This window comes from Malus domestica, chromosome 13 (genome assembly GCF_042453785.1).
Source record: "Malus domestica chromosome 13, GDT2T_hap1".
Lineage (NCBI taxonomy): Eukaryota > Viridiplantae > Streptophyta > Magnoliopsida > Rosales > Rosaceae > Malus > Malus domestica.
The window spans coordinates 15,752,232-15,777,426 of record NC_091673.1 but is presented as its reverse complement, the minus strand read 5'-3'; the positions used below and the strand labels follow the sequence as shown (position 1 = coordinate 15,777,426).

Here is a 25,195-nt window from a genome sequence, read left to right as displayed (position 1 = left end):
GTATCGGTTTAGCAGTAGCTTCACAATAATATCCTGCAAAAATAATACAAAATGGTAATTATTATGTATGACAACATAAGAAAGAGCATCCTTAAAACCGAAACAATCAAATTGTAGCTAGGAATCTTTCTATAAGTAATAACATTATGGAGCTGCACTGATTCACACATCATGAAAAAGATACATTCAATTGAAGATACTTTAACATAACAATCTGTTAGAAAATGGGGATGGGCTGCAATTAACACCATAGTTACACTAAACAATGAAAACTTAACCAATTTGTCAACAAGAAAGCATGTAATCCCGTAATCAAGCATATAGTCAGACTTGAATTTCACTTGCATCTTGGATGATAAAGCATGTACTCATGTAATCAAGCATATAGTAAAAGATATTTCAAACCTTGCAATCAACATCTCAGACCACCTGCCATTTGAGAGGTACTCTTTAATCCCTTAATAAGATGCAAATCAAAATGAATGAAAGAAGGTACAATAAGTTGCGCAATAATAATTAAAAGATATTCAACTCTGGGATTAATTAGTAGCCCTCAAGAATACAAAGAAAATCCTCAAACATAAAAAAATTTCTCACAACTTGATCAAATTGTATTAATGACGACAATTGTAACTTATTGGGGAATCAAAATTGCTTACACAATGCTCCTTGCTCATGTCTAGGATAGACATAATCAAACTATTCGTCCATGTACTTGGAATAAACACAAGGCAGAGAAAGCAAAACATACAATATATTCCTAGCACAATCAAACTTACCTGTACAAAGCTCCTTGCTCAGTGTGTTGTGCACAATAGAGGGACAAAATATACAATATATTCTTGTCATCAGCTGAATGGGAGAGTAACACAAGTTAGGAACCCATGAGAAAACATAACAGATGGATAATTTATACGATATACTTGAGATAAAATTCACCATCACCAGCCTCATAAGCAAGTGCAACTACATTAACTTCAATCACGCGCACCTGGAATAAAAATAACAAGACTAATTTAATAGTATTATTATTATTATTTCGATGAAGAGAAGACTAAGTTAATATAGACTTGCACATGTTACCACATCTACATATGAGTTGTGTAACAACTACATATGTTGGATTATTCAAAAGATTTGCAAACAACATGGAGTTTAGAATGGTTTAGAGAGATCCTAGCAAATGGCTAACATTGTACATGTTACCTGTCAATTTGAAAAAGGCATCACTTGCATAAACTAAAGGCATGTCTGGTAAGTGCAGATCAGTTCTGCAAGGCAACACAACCATATCAAAGCAAACAAAAAGTACAATCATCAGTAAGATTGTAAGAGATAAAATTAAGGCTGAACTGAGAAGGCCTACCCCTGATAAGCTGGATCTCTTCCCACAAACTAATATGGCCATTAACTCCGAACAAGATGTTATTAACTGCAGTTGCAGCTCTCGTCTTCTCTACATCACTTTCCTTGCATGATTCTTCAATGTCGGATCCTGCGTGTTACATAGTAAACTAAGACTCAACCACAACAAAATTTTGGTCACAATCAAAACCAGAAACCACGATCAACATAGCTAGAACACCAAAAAGAATGTAATTTAACATTAACATCACAACCAATCATAGATAACAGGAAGCCACAATTGAAAAAGTTATATATTACAACATTACTTGGAACAAAAGAATTGAGATGTGACATTACACCAATCTTTACTATGAGCATCATCTAGTGCAGATTCCAAAACCTTCGCCCTGTTCCTCAATCCCTTCCACAAAACATTCGCCCCTCTGTGTTCGGTCGAGTCACAAATAACATGTGGGGATTAGGAAGTGGATCAGCAATCAAAATTAATAATCCAAATTGTCGTATACACCAAGCCCTGCAACTTAAAAGGTTAAATTAAATTTTCCAACTTAAAACCCTATATTAAATCCTACAAATTGAACTGGCAGACATAGAATTAGAGAGGAGAAGGAAGATAATCACTTAAAGAGATCACTGACCTTCGAGTTCTTAGCAGCTTTGATGGTTTTTTTTTTATCCACCCTAATAAGCATAACACACAATAGGCTCGCAACCTAATACAAATTCAAGCCCACAAATTCCATTTCAATTTTGACAAAACAAATCAAAAAAGAAAATTGAAAACCCTAAGAGAATTATAGAGACAACTGATGGGTTTATGCACCAGAACTAGAATTGAAGATGACAATTAGAAGGGAAAGAAAAAAAAAAAACCTTTTTGAGGCTTTGAATTTGACGCCGGTTTCGATCTCCAGCGGAAGGAGGCAGTCGGTCGGTCTGTGTATTTGCAGCGACGAGGGAGAGGGAGAGGGAGAAGGAGTGGGACGGAGAGACAACAGCTTCGTGTTTGATTAAAGCGCTTAATTCTTTTCTTTCTTTTTTTCTAACTCCGCGCCTCATATTTGTTTAATAGTTTTACCCTCAACCGAGGAAATATTTTTTGTTGCCCCGAAATCGTCGTCTAGTATTCTAAGATAGCAGGGAAGGATAGTTTACCCGTCAAAATTAAACTCATCGGGACATTGCATTTCTGCCGACAAAATGATGGTCGATTAACATTCGAATTTTCTCGGCTAAAATTAATGCTATAAATTGGTTTTGGCTTGAATATTTAGCCGACAAATTAAAATTTTAGTCGGAAGAGGACTCTTGTGCCGATAAAATTTTACTCTGTCGACTTAGAATTTGTCAGCAAAATAAGATTTTCTAGTAGTGTTAAGATTTTAATAGTTTTTTAATTAATGTAGAAGTACAAAAATATATACAAACACTCGCAATATCAAGCTCGACAACTTTTGAGAAAAGGTCAATTCCAAAATTTGTCACTATAATCTCATAAACCATAGAATAAAATTTAACTGTTGTTGTAGAAGTGCAAAAAATGTAAATATATATATATATAATCTCTCGTAATATCAAGCTCGACCCTATAAGAGTACGATGAATAAATTCGATCTTCAATTTAAAAATTTTGCACTAGTGGATACCACACAATATTATGTTCTACTTAATGGAAGTATAAAATAAACTCCGAGTGTTTGTTGAATCTATCATTTTGAAGGAATACACATTCTACAAAACTGGTTTCAATGATCCAACCGTCAAACTTATTTGTCTATTCTCGAAGATCACATACGCAAAAAATCACAAAAACCGAACATTCAGATATTAGGTAACGAGACGAAACCTTTCGACGGTTATAAACAAAAACTCACAAGTTAACGGTTATTTTGACTCTGATTTTGATGATTTTTTACAAATACACTCCTCAACCCTATAAGAGTACGATGAAAGAATTTGATCTTCAATTTAAAATATTTGCACTAGTGGGTACCACAAAATATTATGTTCTACTTAATGGAAGTATAAAATAAACTCCAAGTGTTTGTTGAATCTATCGTTTTGAAGAAATACACATTCTACAAAACTAGTTTCAACGATCCAATCGTCAAACTATTTTGTATATGCTCCAAGATCACATACATAAAAATCGCAAAAAACAGACATTCTTATATTAGGTAACGGGACGAAACCTTTTGACGGTTATAAACAAAAACTCACAATTTAGTTGTGGAAGTGATGTGGTTATACTTTGTTCAATGTCCAGGATACATGTTATGAGTTAGCAAAGACATGCAAATTATTTCTTTCTCATATAATAAATATTATGTTAAATTATATGCCTTTTTGCTCAACGATTTTATTTTAATTTTATGGTCCAATATTCTCCATATGTATTCTAAGTTATATGATCTATTTATTATAGAATTTAAATTAAGCATCAAACTTATTTCAAGAATATTCCAACGACATATGTGACCATTGGTAAATAATTGATTCCAACAAAATCATATGCCTTAAAAATTTATTCTGACAAAGAAAAAAATTTGAAGGAAAGAAAAAATATGATACTTCTGACAATAACTAATCACCCTCGAAAATATAAAAGTATTACTGAGAGGACTTTTTTTTCCCTCAAAAATATAAAAACATTACCGAGAGGACTTCTTTTCCCTCGAAAATACTAAATCAATTTCGTCAACATGAGCAAACCTTCGGAAATAACCATTCTATTTCCGATAAAAACTTTACTCGTCATTAATACAATTGGAGCCAATTCTTCCCGCCAAACAAAAGTGCATTTCCGACGAAACTTGGGACTTTTTCCAAGGACATTATGTGTGTTGGTAATAAAAATTTGTTTCATGCCATGTTACCGACGACCCATATTTTATGGTCACAAAATGTGCTTTTTACGACGGTTTTTTGGGGCCCTTGGAAAATCTTTGTCGGTAATGACTATTTTTTTTGTAGTGCTAGTTAGAGCAATAGAAAATATGTGAAACAAATAAACCATACAAGAAATATTGTTTGTTCAAAAACAAAAAAACAAAAAACAAAAGCCACACAAGAATTTTAATTAAACAAAAAATAGCTTACAGATCGAATTTGAATAGAAATTTGCGACGGATACATTGTTGAACAATGTGTAGAATTATAATTGAGTCAAATGTGTTTATAACACAAGGTACAAATATATACTAGCCTATGACTTGTCGTACAAGTAATTCTAAGTTCACATGAATTTACAAGATCTAACCCAATAGAATCCTAACCGGATTCTCCTATACAAACCGCCCTTCCCAAACTTGGTGGTTGTGGAGAGACAAGTTTGGAACGGAGAAGTAACGCCGCTTGGAGAGCCCTTGGTGAGAACATCCATAGGTTGATCAACAAAATGAATAAATTGTACCTTGTGATTCCAAGTTTGACCTGTTTACGGACAAAGTGATAATTAAGCTCAATATTCCTTGTCCGAGCATGAAATATCAGATTAGCAGCCATGTATGTTGTGCTCAACTTATCACAAAAACAATAGAGTGGGGTGAAGCACCGGAAACCGAAATTCACAAAGCACATAGGTGAGCTAAATAGATTTGGTGCAAGCATGAGCCAAGGCACAATATTCCAATTGAGCACTAGACTTGAAAACAATGGGATGTTTGGTGGAGCTCCACGATATTAAATCTGGCTATGCAATAGTAAGAAACCCGAAGTAGAGCGGCGAGTGTGTCCAGGCACCCAGCTTAATCAGCATGAGAATACTTATGAAGCAAAGGAGGCATAGAAGAGTGCCTGAATGAAATGCCATGTTCAAGAGAGCCCTTAATATAACTTAAACACGTTTAGCGACAATAAGATGCATGTGAGTAGGGCAAGACATGAATTGAGAAATATGATTAACCGCAAAAGCAATGTCTGGAAGAGTCAAAGTAAGATACTATAAGAAGCCTAATAAGTGTCGAAAATTGAACGGGTCAGAAAGCGGAGTACCATCCTGATTAGACAATTAAGCATGTGAAGCAATAAAAGCATTGGAAGGCTTGCAGTCAAGCATATTGGTCTGCTTAAGTAATTTAAGAGCATGTTTAGTCTGAGAAATATGAATACCAGCAGAAGTGGGATGAATCTCAAAACCTAGAAAATAGTGAAGAACACCAAGATCTTTAATTTCCAAGAATCATTTCTAGTCAATACATTATCATCCACATAAAGTAAAAGGATGAGATGAACCGTACAATAGTGATGAAAAGTGAATAGAGAGGGGTCAGCTAGGCAAGACATGAATTGAGAAATATGATTAACCGCATAAGCAATGTCCGGAAGAGTCAAAGTAAGATACCGCAAGAAGCCTAATAAGTACCGAAAATCGAACAAGTCAGAAAGTGGAATACCATCCTGATTAGACAATTAAGCACGTGAAGCAATAAAAGCATTGGAAGGTTTGCAGTCAAGCATATTGGTCTGCTTAAGTAATTCAAGAGCATATTTAGTCTAAGACATATGAATACCAGCAGAAGTGGGATGAACCTTAAAACCTAGAAAATAGTAAAGAAAACCAATATCTTTTATTTCCAAGAATCATTGCTAGTCAATACATTATCATCCACATAAAGTAAAGGGATGAGATGAACCGTATAGTGATGAAAAGTGAATAGAGAGGGGCAGGGCCGTCTCTGATATTTCAGGGGCCCTATGCGAAATTCATAAAAGGGGCCCCTTATAAGACATCTTAAAAAAATTGAACAATGTATTGATGCTAAAAAGCAATATGGAAATAAATAAAACTTAAAAAAAGAACCTATCAATAGCTCCTTTTTGAGACTGAATCAATTGTTCAACTTTTCTTTTTATTTGACGCTTCAAGTAGTCATATGGATATTTTCTAGTAGGTGCCATCTTTTATATCTCAAACAAGATCACAAAAAAATTATAAAAAGTATGAACAATGAAACCTGATAATCCGTAATACGTGTGCGTCTAATGATTTTTTGTGATTGCTCTTCTTTTGATTTTGTTCTGAAAAGTACAAAAATAAAAATAAAAATCATTATAGATGAGAAATACCCAAATCTTCAAATTTCGAGTCAATATACTTAAATTAGTAAATATCTTACTTTGATCGAAGTCCACATCACTCTAATAATTTGAAAGTTTCTCTTTAATTTCATAAATTTATAAATTAGGGTTTAATAATTTGTGGGAAATATAACAGTGGAACGAAGAGAGAAGGGAATTACACTGGGAGTCTGGGACACTGGCAGGCACAACATCTGAGATTTTGACTTTGGTGCTCTGGTACTCTGGTGTGAAAAGAAGAAAAGTGGAACGCAGTTACGCAATGTTGGGATTTTGGTGTGAGAGAGTGTATCTGAATTTTACCTCGGTCAGTGGGTTTTCCACTTTAATTGATTAACTTTGCCGGTTTGCCTTTTATTAATTATTATTTTATATATTTTCGTATAGGTTGTAGCCGTAGGTAGTAGTCTAAGTCTGATGGGTGATGGCTTTTAGCTTTAGGTAGTAGCCTGACATGGCTTTTAGGTAGTAGTCTTGGCCCATTGGATTTTTATATGTATATATTTTGATTTGATTAGTATTTATATATATTATTATATTCAATAAAAAATATTTTTGGGGCCCTGTGCCATAGAACCGGTCGCACTCTCCCAAAGCCGGCTACGTGAGAGGGGTCGGCTATGCTCTGCACAAAACCTTGACGAAGAATAAAGTTGCTGAAGCGCTAAAACTATGCACTAGGAGTCTGTTTGAGGCCATATAACGTGTTATGTAACTTACACACATGATTAGGACGTTGAGGATCAAAAAATCCCGGGGCTTAAGCCACTGAAACATCTTCTTGTAAATCCTTGTCCTGAGATTTTGGGGACTTTAACGGAGGCCCTTAAAATTTATAGAATTTTCATTGCTATGCTTTCTTTTACATTTTAATTGTTATGATTATGTATAAACTGAGATAAATAAAAACAAATTTAGGTGTGGTGGACCGGTGCTTAGGTACCTATTTGCATCCCTATGTTTTTAAGTTTGGAACTCCTTATTTTTAAATACCAACAAAAATGAATAAAAGTCATTAGAAAGTCTAACATTTTAGTTGCTATGTTTTCTTTTACATTTTAAATTTTATGATAATGTATAAATAGATAGTGTAAAAGAAAAAAAAAATCTTGGTGTGGTGGCTAAGTGCCTATTTGCATCCCCTAAGTTTTTGGGTTCAAAACATCATGCTTTTAAATACCAACATAAATTAAAATAAAGGGGAAACTTGATATAACTCCAATTTTTTGAGCCAATAGTAGGAATGGTCCAATTTATTAAAATAAGTCAAATTCTTTAAATTTAATTATTAATTATCAATAATTATCTCTTAAAAGAAAAAAATTATTGTAAAAATCAAATTTCTTCCTAATTATCTCTTTTTATATTTTTTTGTTCTGTTATTTTTTGTTCTGTTATTTTTTGTTCTTCCTCCTGTTTTAACCCATTTATAGATTTTTTTTAAAATTTTTATAATCAACCTATATCATAGGTTTTCATAGTCAACCTGTCACAGATTAATATGTCTTACTTGTAGGTATATTATGTTTTTTTTCTACCTTTTAGTTAGGTTTCATATGTCACTTATAGGTATAATATATATTCATATATTTTGCTACTTGACTAAGGGTAGAATGTTTTGCAGATAGATTTATGTTAGTATATTAATTATTTTTGTTTATAAGATATTAATTAGATATTTTGGAGTTGAAAAATGCAAAATATTAAAAGATTTTAATTGATTTCTAATATTTTTAGAAAATATAAAAGGAGTATAAAAGAAATAAAAACATATAATTAGATAACTGGAGTCACTCCTAAAAATACTATATGTTTTTGAACCTGGATCTAAAAGCCCCTAAAATAAAACACAAAACCATTTTAAATACCAAAATAATTAAAAATAAAACACACAAATAAACGCCACTGAGCGGACTTGAACCCAGTTCACGGTTCACGGATAATACGCACAAAACACTAGCTTTGAGAGAACAAATTATTATTTCATTGCATGTTTAAATTTATATATGCAATATACAAGTAAACTAAAATCGAAAATTTGGGAGCCCTACGGGTGGCACCACTTGCACACCCTCATGGTCGGCTTTGAGGCCTAATATAGAACCATGACTAGAACTTGTTGTGAAACTGACATGGCTTCGATATCTTCTAAGGGATTTGGGTTTATTACATCCAAAACCAGCCTTACTACATTGTGACAACAAGATGGGTCTCCATATTGCTACTAATCCAATTTTCATGAATGAACTAGACATATGGTGACATATTGCCACTTTATTCAAGATAAGATATACAAGATGATTTAGTTGTCACCAAATATATTCCCTCTTCACACCAACTCGCAGATGATATTCACAAAAGCATTGGGAAAGAAAACTTTCTCAACTGTTGTACACAAGTTGAGAGTTCTCAACATCCACTCTCTAACTTGAGGGAGAGTGTTAAGAATGAGGAGTCAACGATAGTATCCTTGTGTCACGGACCGCATGTTAAAAACAAAGAAAATGCCCAAGACATCATATATCTAAGCCCATGAAGCCATGTCTTCATGGAAGCTTCTGGAACGTCCCGGAGAAATCAAGAACGTGGCGGAGCATTCAAGATAATCTAGGGCATTCCGGAACATTCCACACAAGTGTACATATTTAAGCCTCACCTAGAATAATCTAGATTAGGCAAGTTGTATCTAGAACTATGCTAGATATTTTTGGATGTAAGTAGGGGATTCTAGAACCCTCCATTGAGGAGGTGACTTAGGCCTATAAATAGGAGGTAAGGCCATTTGGCCAAACCATCCAAGAATCCAAGAATTGTAAGCAATTGTAAAGTTCTCTTAACTTTCAATACAAAGCTTCCTTTCTCCCATCTTCTAAGTGATCTTAGCATTCTCCAAGCTATCTTAGCTTTCTTTGTGATTCGATCCGGGGAAGCGAGGCTTCGAAGGCTTACTTAGCTTGTTCATCGAGGTATTCAAGTTTAAGTGCCGCACGGGCGGAAGGCTTAAAGAGTCATCCCGTGACAGCTGGTATCAGAGCCAAGCTCGTGAATCACTTGAAGGAAAGTAGGATATGGCAAGTGGAGAGATGGTGTCCGGAGTCTCCGATCTAAGGGAGCGTACTGCCGAGGTCCAAGACGTTACCAAGAGCAAGCCAAAGTTAAAGGACTTGCAAGCATCGATGGAGACCATGGAAGAGCGACTCGAGAAGGTGGAACGAACCATACTCGAGTTCGATACTCGACTTGATGAGGACGTTGTCGACAAGGAGGAAATCCAAACCATGGTGGACAATGGTAAGGATGAACTGCGTGGCTTGGTGGAAGGGCTACGAGACGAGCTCCTTGGCGCTCTCAACACCATGGCAGACAAGATGCGGAGGGAAGTCCAGGTTCACCTTGACAACATAGAGGCAAGGTTTGTGGCGCTTCAAGAAGAGATAAAGGACACAAGGGGACTTAAGGGAGATGTGGCGTTTTGTAAAGAAGCAGTCGTGAAGCAATTCGTGCAAGGGTCGAGGGAAATCAAGTCGTTGGACTCCAAGGTAATCGACTCCTTTAAACCCAAATCCTATAATGGGAAGAGGGAAGCAAAGGAGCTCGACACATTCGTGTGGAACGTGGAGCGATACTTCAAGTACCTGAAGCTTGAAGATGATGAGTCCAAAATCTCAACGGCAACCATGTTCTTAGCTGACAATGCCCTTATGTGGTGGCGTCGTCGGAGCATGGAGATTGAGCAAGGTACGTTCTCTCTCACCACTTGGGATGAGTTTAAGAAAGATCTTATGCTGCACTTCTATCCCCAAAATGCCAAGTACGAAGCCAAGGAGAAACTAAGGTGGCTCAAGCAAACGGGGAGCGTCAAAGACTATGTCAACGCCTTCGTGAGCTTGTTATTCGAGGTGCCTAACATGTTAGAGGAAGACAAGCTCATGTACTTCATGAGTGGACTGCAAAATTGGGCGAAACTCGAACTACAAAGGAGACACGTGCAAACATTGTCTGATGCCATTGCCGCTGCCGAATCCTTGATTGAGTTTAAATCAAGCCACCAAGGTGATTCCAAGTCCACGGGGAAGAAGGGTAACCATGAGAGAAGTGGGGGAGAACATAAGCCGAAGGACAAGGCCGAGACAAGCAAACCGAAAGAGAAGAAAGCCGATAAGCATGACAAAGGCAAAGGTAAGTCTTGGCAACCCACTTGTTACCTATGCGACGGCCCTCACATGATGCGAGATTGCCCACAAAAGAAGGCCCTTAAGGCCATGGCTTTCAAGGAGGACAACGTCAAAGAGAGTAACGATGCAACGATGGGATGCATCCGTCTACTGAATGCCATCCAGACAACCCTCCCACAACCTAAGGCTCAAGTTGGGGGAGGATCATTGTTCGTCGACGTCAAGACTGGTGACAAGACGACGCGTGTGTTGGTGGACACGGGAGCAACACACAACTTCATGACGTCGGAGGAAGCCACAAGGCTTGGCCTCCGAGTCACCAAGGAGCCTGGTAGCGTGAAGACGGTAAATTCCGCTGCCATCCCCATTGTTGGAGTTGCGCGTAATGTGCACGTAGACATTGGCACATGGAAGGGAAATATCGACTTCACCGTAGTCAAGATGGACGACTATGGCGTAGTCATTGGGTTAGAGTTCATGGACAAGGTACGAGCCTTTCCCATTCCCTTCTACAATATCTTCTGTATCCTAGCCGACGGAAGACAACCTTGCCTGGTGCCATTGGAAAGGCAAGCCAAGAAGTGTACCCAGCACTTGTCGGCAATTCAATTTGCCAAGTCTTGGAAGAAAGGCGAGGCCACATTTCTTGCAACCCTAATGTTGAATGAAGGGGAGGAGAAGCACGGGCCTTTGCCGAAACAAGTGGAAGACGTCCTTGTGGAGTTTGCGGACGTGATGCCTAAGGAACTGCCAAAGAAGTTGCCACCAAGGAGAGAGGTCGACCATGCAATTGAGTTGGAGCCTGGTGCTAAGCCTCCCTCCAAATCACCTTATAGGATGTCGCCACCCGAGTTGGAGGAATTGAGGAAGCAACTCAACGAGCTACTTGATGCTGGCTACATCCAACCCTCCAAATCCCCATATGGTGCACCCGTCTTGTTCCAACGCAAGAAAGAATGTAGCCTAAGGTTGTGCATCGACTATAGAGCATTGAACAAGATTACCATCAAGAACAAGTACCCACTTCCGTTGATCGCCGACTTATTCGATCAACTTGGTGAAGCAAGGTACTTCACAAAGTTAGATCTTCGATCGGGATACTACCAAGTGAGGATAGCCCCTGGAGACGAATCGAAGACGGCGATGGTGACCAGATATGGATCGTTCGAGTATAAAGTCATGCCATTTGGTCTGACCAATGCCCCCGCAACATTCTGCACATTGATGAACAAGGTATTCCACCCTTATCTTGACAAGTTTGTTGTGGTTTACATTGATGATATCGTTGTCTATAGCAAGACATTGGAGGAGCACGTCAAGCACTTGCGCATAGTGTTCAAGACCCTTCGGGAGCATGAACTCTATGTCAAGAAGGAGAAATGCTCCTTTGCCACAAAAGAAGTAGAATTTCTTGGCCACACGATAAAGGAGGGGAAACTTATGATGGAAAAGGGCAAGATCAAGGCCATTCAAGAGTGGGAACCGCCGACCAAGGTACCAACACTACGATCCTTTCTGGGGCTAGCCAACTACTATCGAAGATTCATTAAAGGGTATTCAGCCATAGCACCACCCTTAACAGACCTTCTTAAGAAAAACAAGGCATGGGAATGGACGGACCAGTGTCAAGAGGCCTTTGAGAGGTTGAAGAAGGCCCTAATGGAGAAGCCTGTACTAAGGTTGCCCGACCTTAGTAAGCCATTCGAGTTGCACACTGATGCTTCCGACTTTGCCATAGGAGGAGTGTTGATGCAAGAGGGACATCCAATAGCCTATGAAAGTCGCAAGCTAAACAATGCCGAGAAGAGGTACACGACCCATGAAAAGGAGATGACCGCCATCGTCCATTGCCTTAGAGTTTGGAGGCATTACTTGCTTGGTACCCCATTCATCATCAAGACGGACAACGTTGCCACTAGCTACTTTCAAACCCAACAAAAGCTCACACCTAAGCAAGCAAGGTGGCAAGAGTTCTTAGCGGAGTTTGATTACAAGCTAGAGTACAAGCAAGGAAAGGAGAACGTGGTGGCCGATGCTCTAAGTAGACGAGTAGAGTTAATGGCTACGGTACTCAAGCCGCAAAGCCATCTCTTGGGCCGTGTCCGAGAAGGTTTATCACATGACGTCCAAGCCAAGAACATTGTGGAGTTTGTCAAGGATGGGAAGACAAGAAGGTTTTGGCTTGAGGACGGCTTGCTATACACCAAGGGCAAGCGGATCTACATCCCAAAGTGGGGAAGCTTAAGGAAAGAAATCCTTAAGGAGTGCCATGACTCAATGTGGGCAGGACATCCTGGCACTCACCGCACGTTGGCTTTGGTGAGCGATGCTTATTATTGGCCACAAATGCGAGATGATGTAGATTCATACGTGAAGACTTGTCTTGTGTGCCAACAAGACAAAGTGGAACAAAAGCAACCGGGAGGACTGTTGGAACCACTTCCCACCCCATCAAGACCATGGGAGTGTTTGACCATGGATTTCATCACACATTTGCCCAAGTCTGATGGATGTGGATCTATCTTCGTCGTGGTCGATAGATTCACCAAGTATGCCACTTTCATACCCGCACCCGTGGAGTGTACAGCCGAAGTAGCTGCACGTTTGTTTCTAAAGCACGTGGTGAAGTATTGGGGTGTTCCGAGGAGCATAGTCAGCGATCGAGATGCTCGCTTCACAGGTAGATTTTGGAAGGAGCTCTTCAAGCTACTTGGCTCAAAGTTAGACTTCTCCACAGCTTTTCATCCCCAAACTGATGGACAAACGGAGCGGGTTAATGCATTGTTGGAGACTTATTTGCGGCACTATGTTAGTGCCAATCAACGAGATTGGGCTAAGTTACTTGATGTTGCCCAATTCTCTTATAACTTGCAACGTTTGGAGTCGACGGGGAAAAGTCCGTTCGAGTTGGCTATAGGGCAACAACCCTTGACCCCGAACACGGTCGTGACTGGCTACACGGGGAATAGTCCAGCCGCTTTCAAAACTGCTAAGGAGTGGCAATTAGCCCACGAACTTGCTCGAGCTCATTTGGAGAAGGCTTCAAAGAAGATGAAGAAATGGGCAGATCGCAAGCGAAGGAATGTGGAGTTCCAAACTGGCGACCAAGTCTTTGTGAAGCTCAATGCGTCTCAGCACAAGAGTACTCGTGGCTTGCATAAGAGCTTGTTGCGGAAATATAAGGGACCATTCCCTATCATCAAGAAGGTTGGCAAAGCCGCGTATGTTGTGGAACTCCCACCCCGCCTCAAGTTTCACCCAGTGTTCCATGTGAGCAACTTGAAGCCTTATCATGCGGACGATGAAGAACCAAGTCGAGGTGAGTCTCATCGAGCACCCCCTTTGCTGACGGAGGCATTTGACAAAGAAGTGGAGAGCATTGAAGCCAAGCGTGTCGTGGTGCGACCAAGACAACCAAAGCATGTGGAGTACTTTGTCAAATGGAAGGGGCTACCATACTCCGAAGCAACCTGGGAGAAGGAGACGTCCTTATGGCAATATAAGGACTTGATTCAGACATTCGAGAGGCAAGAGTCGACGAGGACGTCGACGGCTTAAGTGGGGGAGGATGTCACGGACCGCATGTTAAAAACAAAGAAAATGCCCAAGACATCATATATCTAAGCCCATGAAGCCATGTCTTCATGGAAGCTTCTGGAACGTCCCGGAGAAATCAAGAACGTGGCGGAGCATTCAAGATAATCTAGGGCATTCCGGAACATTCCACACAAGTGTACATATTTAAGCCTCACCTAGAATAATCTAGATTAGGCAAGTTGTATCTAGAACTATGCTAGATATTTTTGGATGTAAGTAGGGGATTCTAGAACCCTCCATTGAGGAGGTGACTTAGGCCTATAAATAGGAGGTAAGGCCATTTGGCCAAACCATCCAAGAATCCAAGAATTGTAAGCAATTGTAAAGTTCTCTTAACTTTCAATACAAAGCTTCCTTTCTCCCATCTTCTAAGTGATCTTAGCATTCTCCAAGCTATCTTAGCTTTCTTTGTGATTCGATCCGGGGAAGCGAGGCTTCGAAGGCTTACTTAGCTTGTTCATCGAGGTATTCAAGTCTAAGTGCCGCACGGGCGGAAGGCTTAAAGAGTCATCCCGTGACACTTGGTAGTTTTGGCTTAGTATAGGAAAAAAATTTGTAGTTGTTTAGTATAAGGAGTTTATATTCCTTTCGTATATGTAGAATGTAGGCTAAATTACTTCTTTGTTAAGTGAACCTCTTTGTATACAGTCTTCGTATCAATAGAAGAAAACTTACTTCTGCAAATATATTGTATACGCGATTTTACTAATTAAAGATTCTAGCAATGATTATGTGGCAGAATATATCATTGTAGGACGTGATAAAGAGCAACTTCCTCCAAGAGATTATCTTATTAATGCTTTAAATTTGTTCCTTTTTATTGCCTTGACATACCATTTATTAATTAACTTATCCCATAGAAGATGGTGATGTTTATAAACGGATGAATATTGTATCAGAAATTAGACCTAGCATGTTAAAACACAACTAATAAACGGATAAGAGATCAAAAGAATAGAATGCAAAAGGGAAGTACAAGAGGAGTTTATTCGGAAGTGCAAATAGCGCATCTCAAAACATAAACAAAGCATTTGGCATTCAGAGAGCTCCCGTTGTGAGGCAACTAGCTAGAAGTAAAGGAAGAGTTATTAGTTGGTCCTAAGATTCAAACTCAAGGAAATCATGAAATGTAATAAACTGTGAGGAAGAGACCGGTGGCCAGGTGAGATAGTTCAAACATGGGCCTTGCCCTTGGGATCATCTTCAAAGTCATCCATGAATCTCTTCCAGAACCAATGTTGCTTCCAGACTCTTTCTGTCATCTCTTCGATTGGGACACCCTTGGTCTCGGGAATTAAGAACATTGCAAAGATTGTCATGACAAGGACCCAAGCACTAAAGAACAGGAAGATGCCAAACTTCATATGGCAAAGCATTGAGAGGAAGGCTTGTGCTATAACAAAGGTGAAGAGCATGTTGATGCACACAGCCACACTCTGGCCAGCTGAGCGAGCTTCCAAAGGGAAAGTCTCACTAGGAATCAACCACCCGAGAGGTCCCCAAGACCATGCAAAGGAGGCAACAAAACTGCAAACCATAATGACAACAAGAATAGCCATGCCTTGGGTAAGGTTATTAGAGTTATCCTGGACTTTGAGTCCCATCACTATTGCAACCACCATTTGAGAAAGGAACATTTGGACCCCGGCTTCTAATAAGAGCATGCGGCGACCAGCTTTGTCAACAAAGTAGATTGATACAACGGTTGATAGCACGTTGACAGCTCCTGTTATAACAGCTGAGTAGAGGGAGGCATCGCTCTTAAAACCCAACGTCTGAAACAAAACCGGAGCGTAGAACATGACTGCGTTGATGCCAGTGAATTGCTGGAACACCTGCATCATAACTGCAATGACCAGTTGTGGCCTGTTCCTACGCTTAAGGAGATTTTGGAAGGGATTCTTCACTTCTTTAGCCACCCGACTTGCCTCAACAATCTCTAAGAATTCTGGATCCACATTGTCAACACCACGAATCCTTTTAAGAACTGCTTTTCCTTCCTCCAACTTGCCTCGTTCAATCAAACTGTTAGGAGTGTCTACCACAATGAGCGACCCCAAGGTTAGCAAACCGGCTGGAATCCCAGCCAAACCCAGCGATACCCTCCATCCATATCCTCCCGTAATTCTGCGCATGTATGGTAAACAAAATATTACTTAGTTGTATATTCTTTCAAGTGATTGGAACATATTACTACGCTAAAATTTGTGGGCTCAGAACTTCAGATCTTGTCTTTTGAATTAGCTAGCAAGATTGGGCCGGCTTACTTGTTAGTTCCGTAATTGATAAGGTTTGCAAAAAGAATGCCAATGGTAATATTGAGTTGGAAGAGGATGTTAAGTGCCCCTCGAATTCTTGTGGGTGCAATCTCCGAAAGGAAAAGCGGTACCGCCTGTAGTTACGTATATTTCTTAGTAAACGTATTGTGTTCAAAAACATTTAACAGGAAAATCCAGCTGGCATTAGCAATTGAGTAGCAGGCAGTTTATTGAAAAAAAAAAAGAAAAGATTATTACAAATTTATACTATATACCTGGTTAGCAAAACCAACTCCACAACCAAGCAAGATCCTCCCTATGATAAGCATGAGAAGGTTAATAGCTGCAGCATTAAAAACTGTTCCGATTATGAAAAATATCCCGGCAATAAACATAGTTAGCTTTCGGCCTAGTGATCTGGTTGTGTACGAGGCAACGAAGGTTGACATTAAAGCAGCCAGGTACAATGAAGATGTGAACAACTGCAAGCCTTGATTATCATATTTGCAGTAGTTGCTCTCAAGTCCAGGCTCTTGAGTCATCTTATACACAACCGGGAAGAATTTCTTCTGGAAATGGGGCATGGATGTAACACCCCCTGCGTTGTATATCCATATATCAAATTAAACAGAATTATACGTGAAATCTAATAAATTTTCTACAAAACACGTACGTTAATAGTTAATTGTATGTGTGGATGCGACGGAAAGCTCTTGAGTCACGTATATGTACCTGAGATACCAACATCATAACCAAACATGAGGCCTCCGCTAGCGGCCATTATGCAAGAAATGATCACAAGAGGCGTGATCTTTGCTTCAAAGTCTCCGCCTCCCGATGCGGCCCCAAACCCACCGCCTGCCATGGTTTCTCGCTCTTAATTAAGTGCTCAAACTTATTTTGCTGCACTATATGTCACAGTATCGAATTTGATGAATGTGGAATTTTTTTTATGTATTAGATGATCTAAGGAAACTCTAGAAGAGGAGACTAGCTTGTTGAAATAAGACGTGTGCTTGTGGGGTTTATATGCTGAAAAACTTTGTGGCAACAGCGAGTGAGCTACGTAGAAAGTGGATGATTTAGTCACTACCACGGTCAGGATCTTTCCCCATGGCATGATCTACGGTTGAATTTCTTTCTTTATGCTTGGTCAGGCATTCACGAGAAGTTAGTTGCACCAAAGTTGATCGAGTCTGTTATGAGTAATGCTTGAACGACCACATTTCATTGCGATATGTGGCAGGTAATCCGTCAACTGTAAGGTCCATTTGACTGAAATTGCCCGTGTGTCTAGGAATCTAGTACGCATAGGTTTATTAGAATATGATTTCATATTTGCCACAAAGGATCAAAGGGTGACACTTGTGCACTTTTGCGGCTAATCCAATTTGACTGTCCTTTTTGTTCCATAGGAAGTTAGGCTCTCTAATATAGCATATGGATGAGTTTAATGACATAACAATTTCTAAGGTGTCAAAAGCTGTTCTAATACAAGTAGATATAATTCATACGAAAATCCAAATCTTATAAATCCTCCAAATTTTCAAGGATCTATATGCGACCAAAAATATTAATATGAATGCTATATTTCACATGTTAAAACTGCCTCAATAACTAAGCAAAGGTAAGAGCTTAAGCTCATCTGCGAAAGCAAGAAACCAATTTCTCTGTTATCTGTTGTCTATTCTCTCTTCTCCTCTCTTCATCCACCAGAATTTCTTCCTTCCCCTCTTCCTTAATGGCTTGACTTATTCTTTTACTGGCCTCAATACCTTTTCCTCTTGTGCACAAACGTACAATATTACACGTTGATCCTCGGAATGTTGCCTCCCTCCTACCCATTAAGCTCGCAGGCGATAACTACCTACTTTGGGTAGTCCATTTATCCCAGTATTGCTGACATATTATAAGCTTGGCCGTATCATAGTTAGATCTGAAACATGTCTACCTCAATATCGTTCCACCAACATTGAGAATTCCTCTTTAACACATTGGATAACAAAGGATAGAACATGTAAGACTCGGATAAAATCACCCCTATTGAGAGTGTTCTTCCCCATACTGTTGGATATTGGCTCAATCTTGAGAAATATATTTCTGCCATTACAAGGCCTCGCTTTAGCTTAAACGAGCAAAAGAGCTCGAGCAATGCACGGGTTTTAAAACTTCGTTACATGTGTGGGACTTGTAAAAATTTATTCACATCCATATCAAAATCTATTCACATCCCTATGTTCTATAGAGACCAAATCATAAATAAAAATTATCTTATTTACATCCATATAGTTATAATACACAAAATATCTTGTTTTCTATGTCCCAACTTTTCATATTGTTGTTCAGTACTTTACTCTTCTTTCTTCTTTGCTGCTAAAGAGATGTTTTTCTTGTACCACGCATAGGATTTTTAGAAATGGATCAAAACTAACATGCGATGAAGAACTTGTGTGTTTCACTTGCTTATTGATTGGATTACAATCTCAGCATAAGAAAAGCATTCCATGATCTGGAAAAAAAAAAACATAGTTAAGAAAAGAAAGAAGCTCATTACTTTGCTTTCATTACTGGTTGTGAATTTACTCAGAATACCAATTGGATGAAAAGGTATTAATTCATGAATTGTAGGAAAGGAGACAACAAATGCAAAAGTTATTTTGTATATATATATTATACGAAACACACAAAAGGGATTGAAGTTCCTCCTATTATGCAAGTACATAAAGATTAGAACTAACCACTTGAAATGTCTCTAGCAATTTTCCAACTTTTGCCCCGAGTAGGTGTGCATGTTGCTCCTCATCAGTCACTCCATCAAACATTATGTATTCAATGAAGATTTTTTGTTGACTGCAGAATCAGATAAAAGGGCTATAGTGAGATTCTCTAGGAGTGTAAAACGATAGTAAAAGTTTCATTGCAAACAAATGAAAGCTAAAATAATTTATTAAACGCATGAGGTGTAATAAAACTTTATGTGTTCTCTTGGTAGTCTTGCAATGCATCCATAAGCTTTACTAAAGGAAAAGCCCAAGTTGCAGGCATTATCTGACAACAAATTTCTTGGACGGATGCGTGAAGTGAAACTGCTAATCCATGGCTAGAAGATCACTATGGAGCTTTTTGATAGCATGAATAATGCCGACCTACAGAAGATTAGATGCACAACTGACAGAGTAGTAAGCCAAATGTTTTTAGCAATTGCGAACTACATCATTACTTATGCAACTATGATTCACCCACATTCAATGAAAGAAGCGAAAGAGTACTTCGTGTTGGAATTTAGAATTATTTTATTGTTTGAATTTGGGCTTAGCCTATTAGTATTAGGGTTCCGTTTTGCTTATTAGGGTTATGTTAGTTCTCTATATATATGATGCTTTGTAGTTTGTAGAATTATAAGTCAGTCAAGATGTAGTCTCTTCGGTTCATGTAGCCTTCTTAGCAATTCCATTTAATAACTTTATATTTAGTTTGTTTGTTTGTTCGTGACGCACTCTGATATTCAACTTGGTATCAGAGCAGGTTTGATCTTCCGAGGTTAAATATGTTCTTGGTAGCTAGCTTGTTTGTCTTGTCATCTTCTTCGTTGTGATTTGTTTTCTCGTTGTGCCCTAGGTTAGGGTTTCGTAGTTAAAAAAAATAAAATTTGAAGTGGTTGCTATGCACAGCCTACACCCATTTGAACCTGTTGTTGCAAACTCGCTAAAATCAGTCTCTGCTTGATGAGATCATCGTTGTGCACCCGTTGTTTGAACCATCCACCACTGCTGCTTCTTCCAGACACGCACCACCTCGCCACCCTGCACCCAGTCTGAAACACCTGATGACCCGCACCCGCACTTGAAGTCACTGCATGCGCACCGCGTCGGATCTGATGAACCTACCGCCGCCTTGGACCTAACCCTATCACGCCGCCAAACCTGCATCAAACCCGCCACCAAGCCCACCTGAACCCTTGAACCCGTCTGCCCCACTACCGCTCCTGCTCGACCGTAGAACCACAAACACAGATCGAGTTTGTCCTCGCCATGTACTCTACTGCAGTTTCGAACCCACTCGAATAACCGCTACACCAGAATGCCGAACCCACTGGAACAACCGCTGCAACAGAATGCCATCGCCATCGAACGCTGTCACCACCACCTGCCATCTGCAACCAAAAGTCTCGCCGTCGCTGTTTGCACTTGTTCGCACAGAAAAAGAAAGAAGAAGGAAAAGAAAGAAAAAAACAAATAGAAAAAGAAAACAGGAAAAGAGGAAAAAAAGAAAAAAGTATGGAGCTCACAATCCGTTGGGCTATTATGATTTGTTAAAAGGCCATTGGTTGGGCCTTGTTGATTGAAGCCTAGATTGTTCGTTTGCTCGCCCGCTTGCCTTGTCGTGTCTGCTTAACGGAGTTTGTCTTGTCGTGTCCGCATAACGGAGCTTGTCTTGTCGTGTCCGCTTAACGGAGCTTGTCTTGTTGTGTCCGCCTAACGGAGCTTGCATCCACATCTGCTTGTTGGCAAACTTATGGCGTGAAAGGAGGAAAAAAAGAAAAAAGTATGGAGCTCACAATCTGTTGGGCTATTATGATTTGTTTGAAGGCCATTGGTTGGGCCTTGTTGATTGAAACCTGGATTGTTCGTTTGTTCACTTGATTGCTCGCATGCTTGCCTTGTCGTGTCCACCTAACGGAGTTTGCCTTGTCGTGTCCGCCTAACAGAGCTTGCATCCACATTTGCTTGTTGGAAAACTCATGACGTGTACAACCATGAGTTTGACGGGGGGGGTGTTGAAATTTAGGATTATTTTATTGTTTGAATTTGGGCTTAGCCCGTTAGTATTAGGGTTTTGTTTCCTTGCTTATTAGGGTTAGGTTAATTCTCTATATATATGGTACTTTGCAGCTCGTAGAATTATAAGTCAGTCAAGATGTAGTCTCTTCGGTTCATGTAGCATTCTTAGCAATTCCATTTAATAAAATTTTATATTCAGTTGGTTTGTTTGTTCGTGGCGCACTCTGATATTCAACTCTCCGTATTACCTAATTTACTAAGATCCACAAAATCTAAAAACTACAAAATTTTGATTATAGAATCAAATAAAATAGCATGAGAAGAAAGTTATTAAGATGCACCATATGTGAATGTTTTTGCAGATAATAACATCTTATAAATAATGGCAGTTTTCAATGCCTAGTCGATACAGTAATTTTCTTTGGCGGTCATGAGAAAGTTATTAAGATACACCATATCTGAATGTTTTTGCAGATAAAAACATATGGATTTTTCAATGCCTATCGTCGACAATAATTTTCATTGGCGATAGGTGAAATAGTGATCCAGTCATGACATGAATTGCTTCAATTAAGGAACCATACTTATTCAAAGGTTCTCCCATTCCTTGAAAAAATACACAAAATCAAAGTATTCAATATTTCAATGGTTCCCATATTTCTTCCATATGCATAAACCATTCAACAACAACCACAAATGTGACAATTTGGAAAAGGATCAGAGGATCAGGGTCACCTTGGGCACAGCTCCAGTTTGAACTTTATAGATAGCATTGCAGAGGATTATCCCACTTCTCAAACCAAGCCTAAACTCTCCCTCCACAGGCTCCGCCGGCATATCTATAGCAGCAACAACAACAATTATCTTTCAGAGTCCTCCGGCCGACTCATTTCTCCTTGTTGCTACACAACAAAAGATTAGCTCAATTGGCACAAACAATCAAACGAAACCCAATTTTCAAGTATTCAATTATTTCACACTTAATAGTTGAAGTAACTTAAGAAACTTTTATGGCGCGTTTACTAATCCGTAATCAAATTGAGAGGAATTGGATTGAGGGGAAATTGGATTGAGGAGGAATTGAAATGAGGTGGAATCAGAATCAGATTCCTGTTGAAGTTGTTTACTAAAACTGTCAGGAATCGGAGTAGGAATGATGTTGAGTCCATATAAGTTGTTTACTAATTCATTTCAATCGGAATGAAAACTAGGTTGATTACTATATTGCCCTTACATAAATAAATTATTTTCATACTAATAATTTAATTAAATTCTTAATTAAATTTATATAATAAAATTCATCTATATAAGCATGTATAAATAGGTTTTATTTATTTATTAAAAGATTGCAAAAATGATATTGAGTCTATATAAGTTGTTTACTAATTCACTTCAATCGGAATGAAAACTAAGTTGATGACTAAATTGCCCTTACATAAATAAATTATTTTCATACTAATTAATTAAATTAAATTCTTAATTAAATTTATATAATAAAATTATCTATATAAAAAATATAAATAGGTTTTATTTATTTATTAAAAATGACATAATGAGTGTCAAATGAAGGGCAATGTTGGGATAATAAGAAACAAGTGATAGCATAATTGGAATAAAATATGCATTCCTGATTCCCTTGCCCTTAGGGAATTCAAATACCTCACAAAACTAGGGAATCCGGTTCCTCCAATTTCAGGAATTGGATTCCTTGTTTCGTGTGGGCTCCACCACTTTTTTGATTCCTTAATATTTAGTAAACACCGGAATACTCCGTAATCGGAATTCAATTCCCTTTCTTTATTCCGATTACCCTTACGTAAACATGCTATTAAAGTATCAATTGGTAAAGTTAAACCAAACAAAGGAGAGAGAGTTAATTTTCTGTTCGGTTACTAAAAAATGAAGGAAAATATAATCTTGAAGGAAAATATAATCTTGACCTATTGAGATAGGCTAAACAAATTCAAAAACCCACTCCACATGCAATCACTAAAACCGATTAAACTGGTTCAAAAGAACCGGTTTCCACAACCACTTCGAAAATCAGCAAAAATAAAACCAAAAATTCAAAGCTATTTCTCAAAACATTAACTCCCCAAATCTCAAACTATTTCTAGCCGATAACCCTTTTCGAAACCCTAAAAATCACAGATCAGAGGAACTTACTCGTTGTAGGTTTGAAGCAGAACCAAATTGCTCTTTTTTTTTTTATTATTATTATTATTTTATTTTATTTTTTATAAGTAATCATTGGGGGTAACATTCCCCTTGCTCTGCAAGTACAATCACACAAAACAAACAAAATCCTAAGCCAAAATATTTTCAAAAGCTTTATAGAAATAAGCACTAAAAATTAAAGAGAAGAAATAAGAAGAATAAAGAAAGAGGAGAGTGGAGGAGTAGGAATGGGGAAAGGAGGAGTGAAGGGAATCGAGGAACCAGAAGAGCCATGTGGGAAATTGAAAGATAACAACTTTGGGTGTCGAAAATTGGCCAGAAAGGAAAGAAATTAGTCATACCCAACAACTGAAATGGCAGCTCGAGCATAGGATGCAGCAGCTATAGACCTCAAAGGTGCGTCTACCGATCTCAATTTCCCTGAATTGGCTCAAGAACTTCCCCGATCAGACTCCCTGTTTCCCATGGACATCGTGGTTGCAGATTCGACTTGTGAGGAAAATTGAGTGTGAATCTAAAAAACTAAATTACCAGAAAATCATCAGCGATATAAATAAAATATCAAAACTTCAGTTTGCTTTTGCAGAGATCAAAGGGAAGTAGTAAAAAGGAAAGACCCACTTTTTCCCCCTAATTTTTTAAGGTACAGAAATACGCAGATTCAAAAAGGAGCTGCCGCACCTGATGATGGCGGTGGTTCCGCCGTAGGAGAGAGTTCGAGAAACAGGCTCTGGCTTTTTGGTTGACAGAACAACATATGAATCAAAGCAGTAGTGGATCGAGTAAGAGCAACTCCACCCATTGAGCCCTCCTTGGCAATCCACTGTTGAATTCACCTATTGAACAGTAACTGCCTTTAATAAATAGTAACTGTCATTAATGAACAGTAATTATCATTTGCATCTCCACCCTTGGAGTTCTCCCCTGGCAATAGGCAATAAAATATTAGTTTTTTTTTTTGTTTAAATAATACAAAATATAATTATTTGTAATTTCGAATAAGATTTTTTAAATCGTTCTCGTTGCGCCACGTGTCATTGTATCTAAAAATAATATCTTTAATTCTTTTGCCAAGAAAGTAATGATGAAAACAAAAAATGATTTTTTTTTCTTCCTGTAATACAACACCTATCATAGAAAAAGTGAAAATAATGCATATAGAAAAAAAAAAATTTAAAAACCAGACCCAGCCTGACACAAAAAATGGTTTTTTTTTTCTCCCTTGCGTCAGCATGACCCCTCCCCCCTCGGGCAGCAGGCCTGTCAATTTTCCACAGGCCTGCAACTCGGGCTCCCACCCTCACTCGGGCCCTTCAACGCTGGACCTACTCCCACTGGCCCTCGGGCCCTTTCCTGGAGCCTGTCCCCCGAGCAAACTCCATGGGTGGAGTTGCTCTAAGAGGAAGGAAGAGAGAGGGTAAACACAGCAGCAGTGGAGGAGCGGTCGGCAGTACTTGCTGTCAAAATGAGCCAACGACAGCTGAAGAATGGAATAACAAATGGCCAACACGTATCCAATAAGGCCAAATTAATCATTTTACTGTTGAGACTGAAAAACACAACGAAGAGGAATGCAAAAGACAGAGGCAATTCAGTCATTTTACTGTACTTAAAAACAGTAAACTTGTTGAACTGAGTTTTAGTATATATAGAATTTCGCGTACATCACCTTTTTCTTCATTTTCTTGATAGGGATTTTTACTACTCATGTGAAAGGGCTTAAATCTCCTATTTTACTTGCAAGAATCACAAGATTATT

At 38.7% G+C, this 25,195-nt stretch overlaps 1 protein-coding gene and 1 long non-coding RNA gene across 2 annotated transcripts; both read right to left on the bottom strand.

The window, feature by feature from the left end:
• Window positions 1-15,188: 15,188 nt before the first annotated feature.
• On the bottom strand, window positions 15,189-17,475 carry LOC103453109 (sugar transport protein 13-like). The gene is made up of 4 exons (XM_008392653.3): window positions 17,210-17,475; window positions 16,753-17,075; window positions 16,487-16,611; window positions 15,189-16,346 (listed from the first exon to the last, which is right to left on the bottom strand). The coding sequence occupies exons 1-4, from the start codon at window positions 17,340-17,342 to the stop codon at window positions 15,392-15,394; spliced, it is 1,536 nt and encodes a 511-aa protein (XP_008390875.1). The 5' UTR covers window positions 17,343-17,475; the 3' UTR covers window positions 15,189-15,391.
• Window positions 17,476-21,842: 4,367 nt separating this feature from the next.
• On the bottom strand, window positions 21,843-24,229 carry LOC108175009 (uncharacterized). The gene is made up of 3 exons (XR_001791882.3): window positions 24,118-24,229; window positions 23,778-23,958; window positions 21,843-22,160 (listed from the first exon to the last, which is right to left on the bottom strand). It is a non-coding gene; the product is annotated as an uncharacterized lncRNA (long non-coding RNA).
• Window positions 24,230-25,195: the final 966 nt, after the last annotated feature.

Excerpts from the sequence above, each read along its gene's own strand:
- LOC103453109 (XM_008392653.3), bottom strand. The coding sequence starts at position 17,342 with ATGGCAGGCGGTGGGTTTGGGGCCGCATCGGGAGGCGGAGACTTTGAA. Across the intron at positions 17,076-17,209 it reads TTATGATGTTGGTATCTCAG|GGGGTGTTACATCCATGCCC; the intron begins GTACATATACGT and ends TATACAACGCAG. Across the intron at positions 16,347-16,486 it reads ATCAATTACGGAACTAACAA|AATTACGGGAGGATATGGAT; the intron begins GTAAGCCGGCCC and ends ATACATGCGCAG.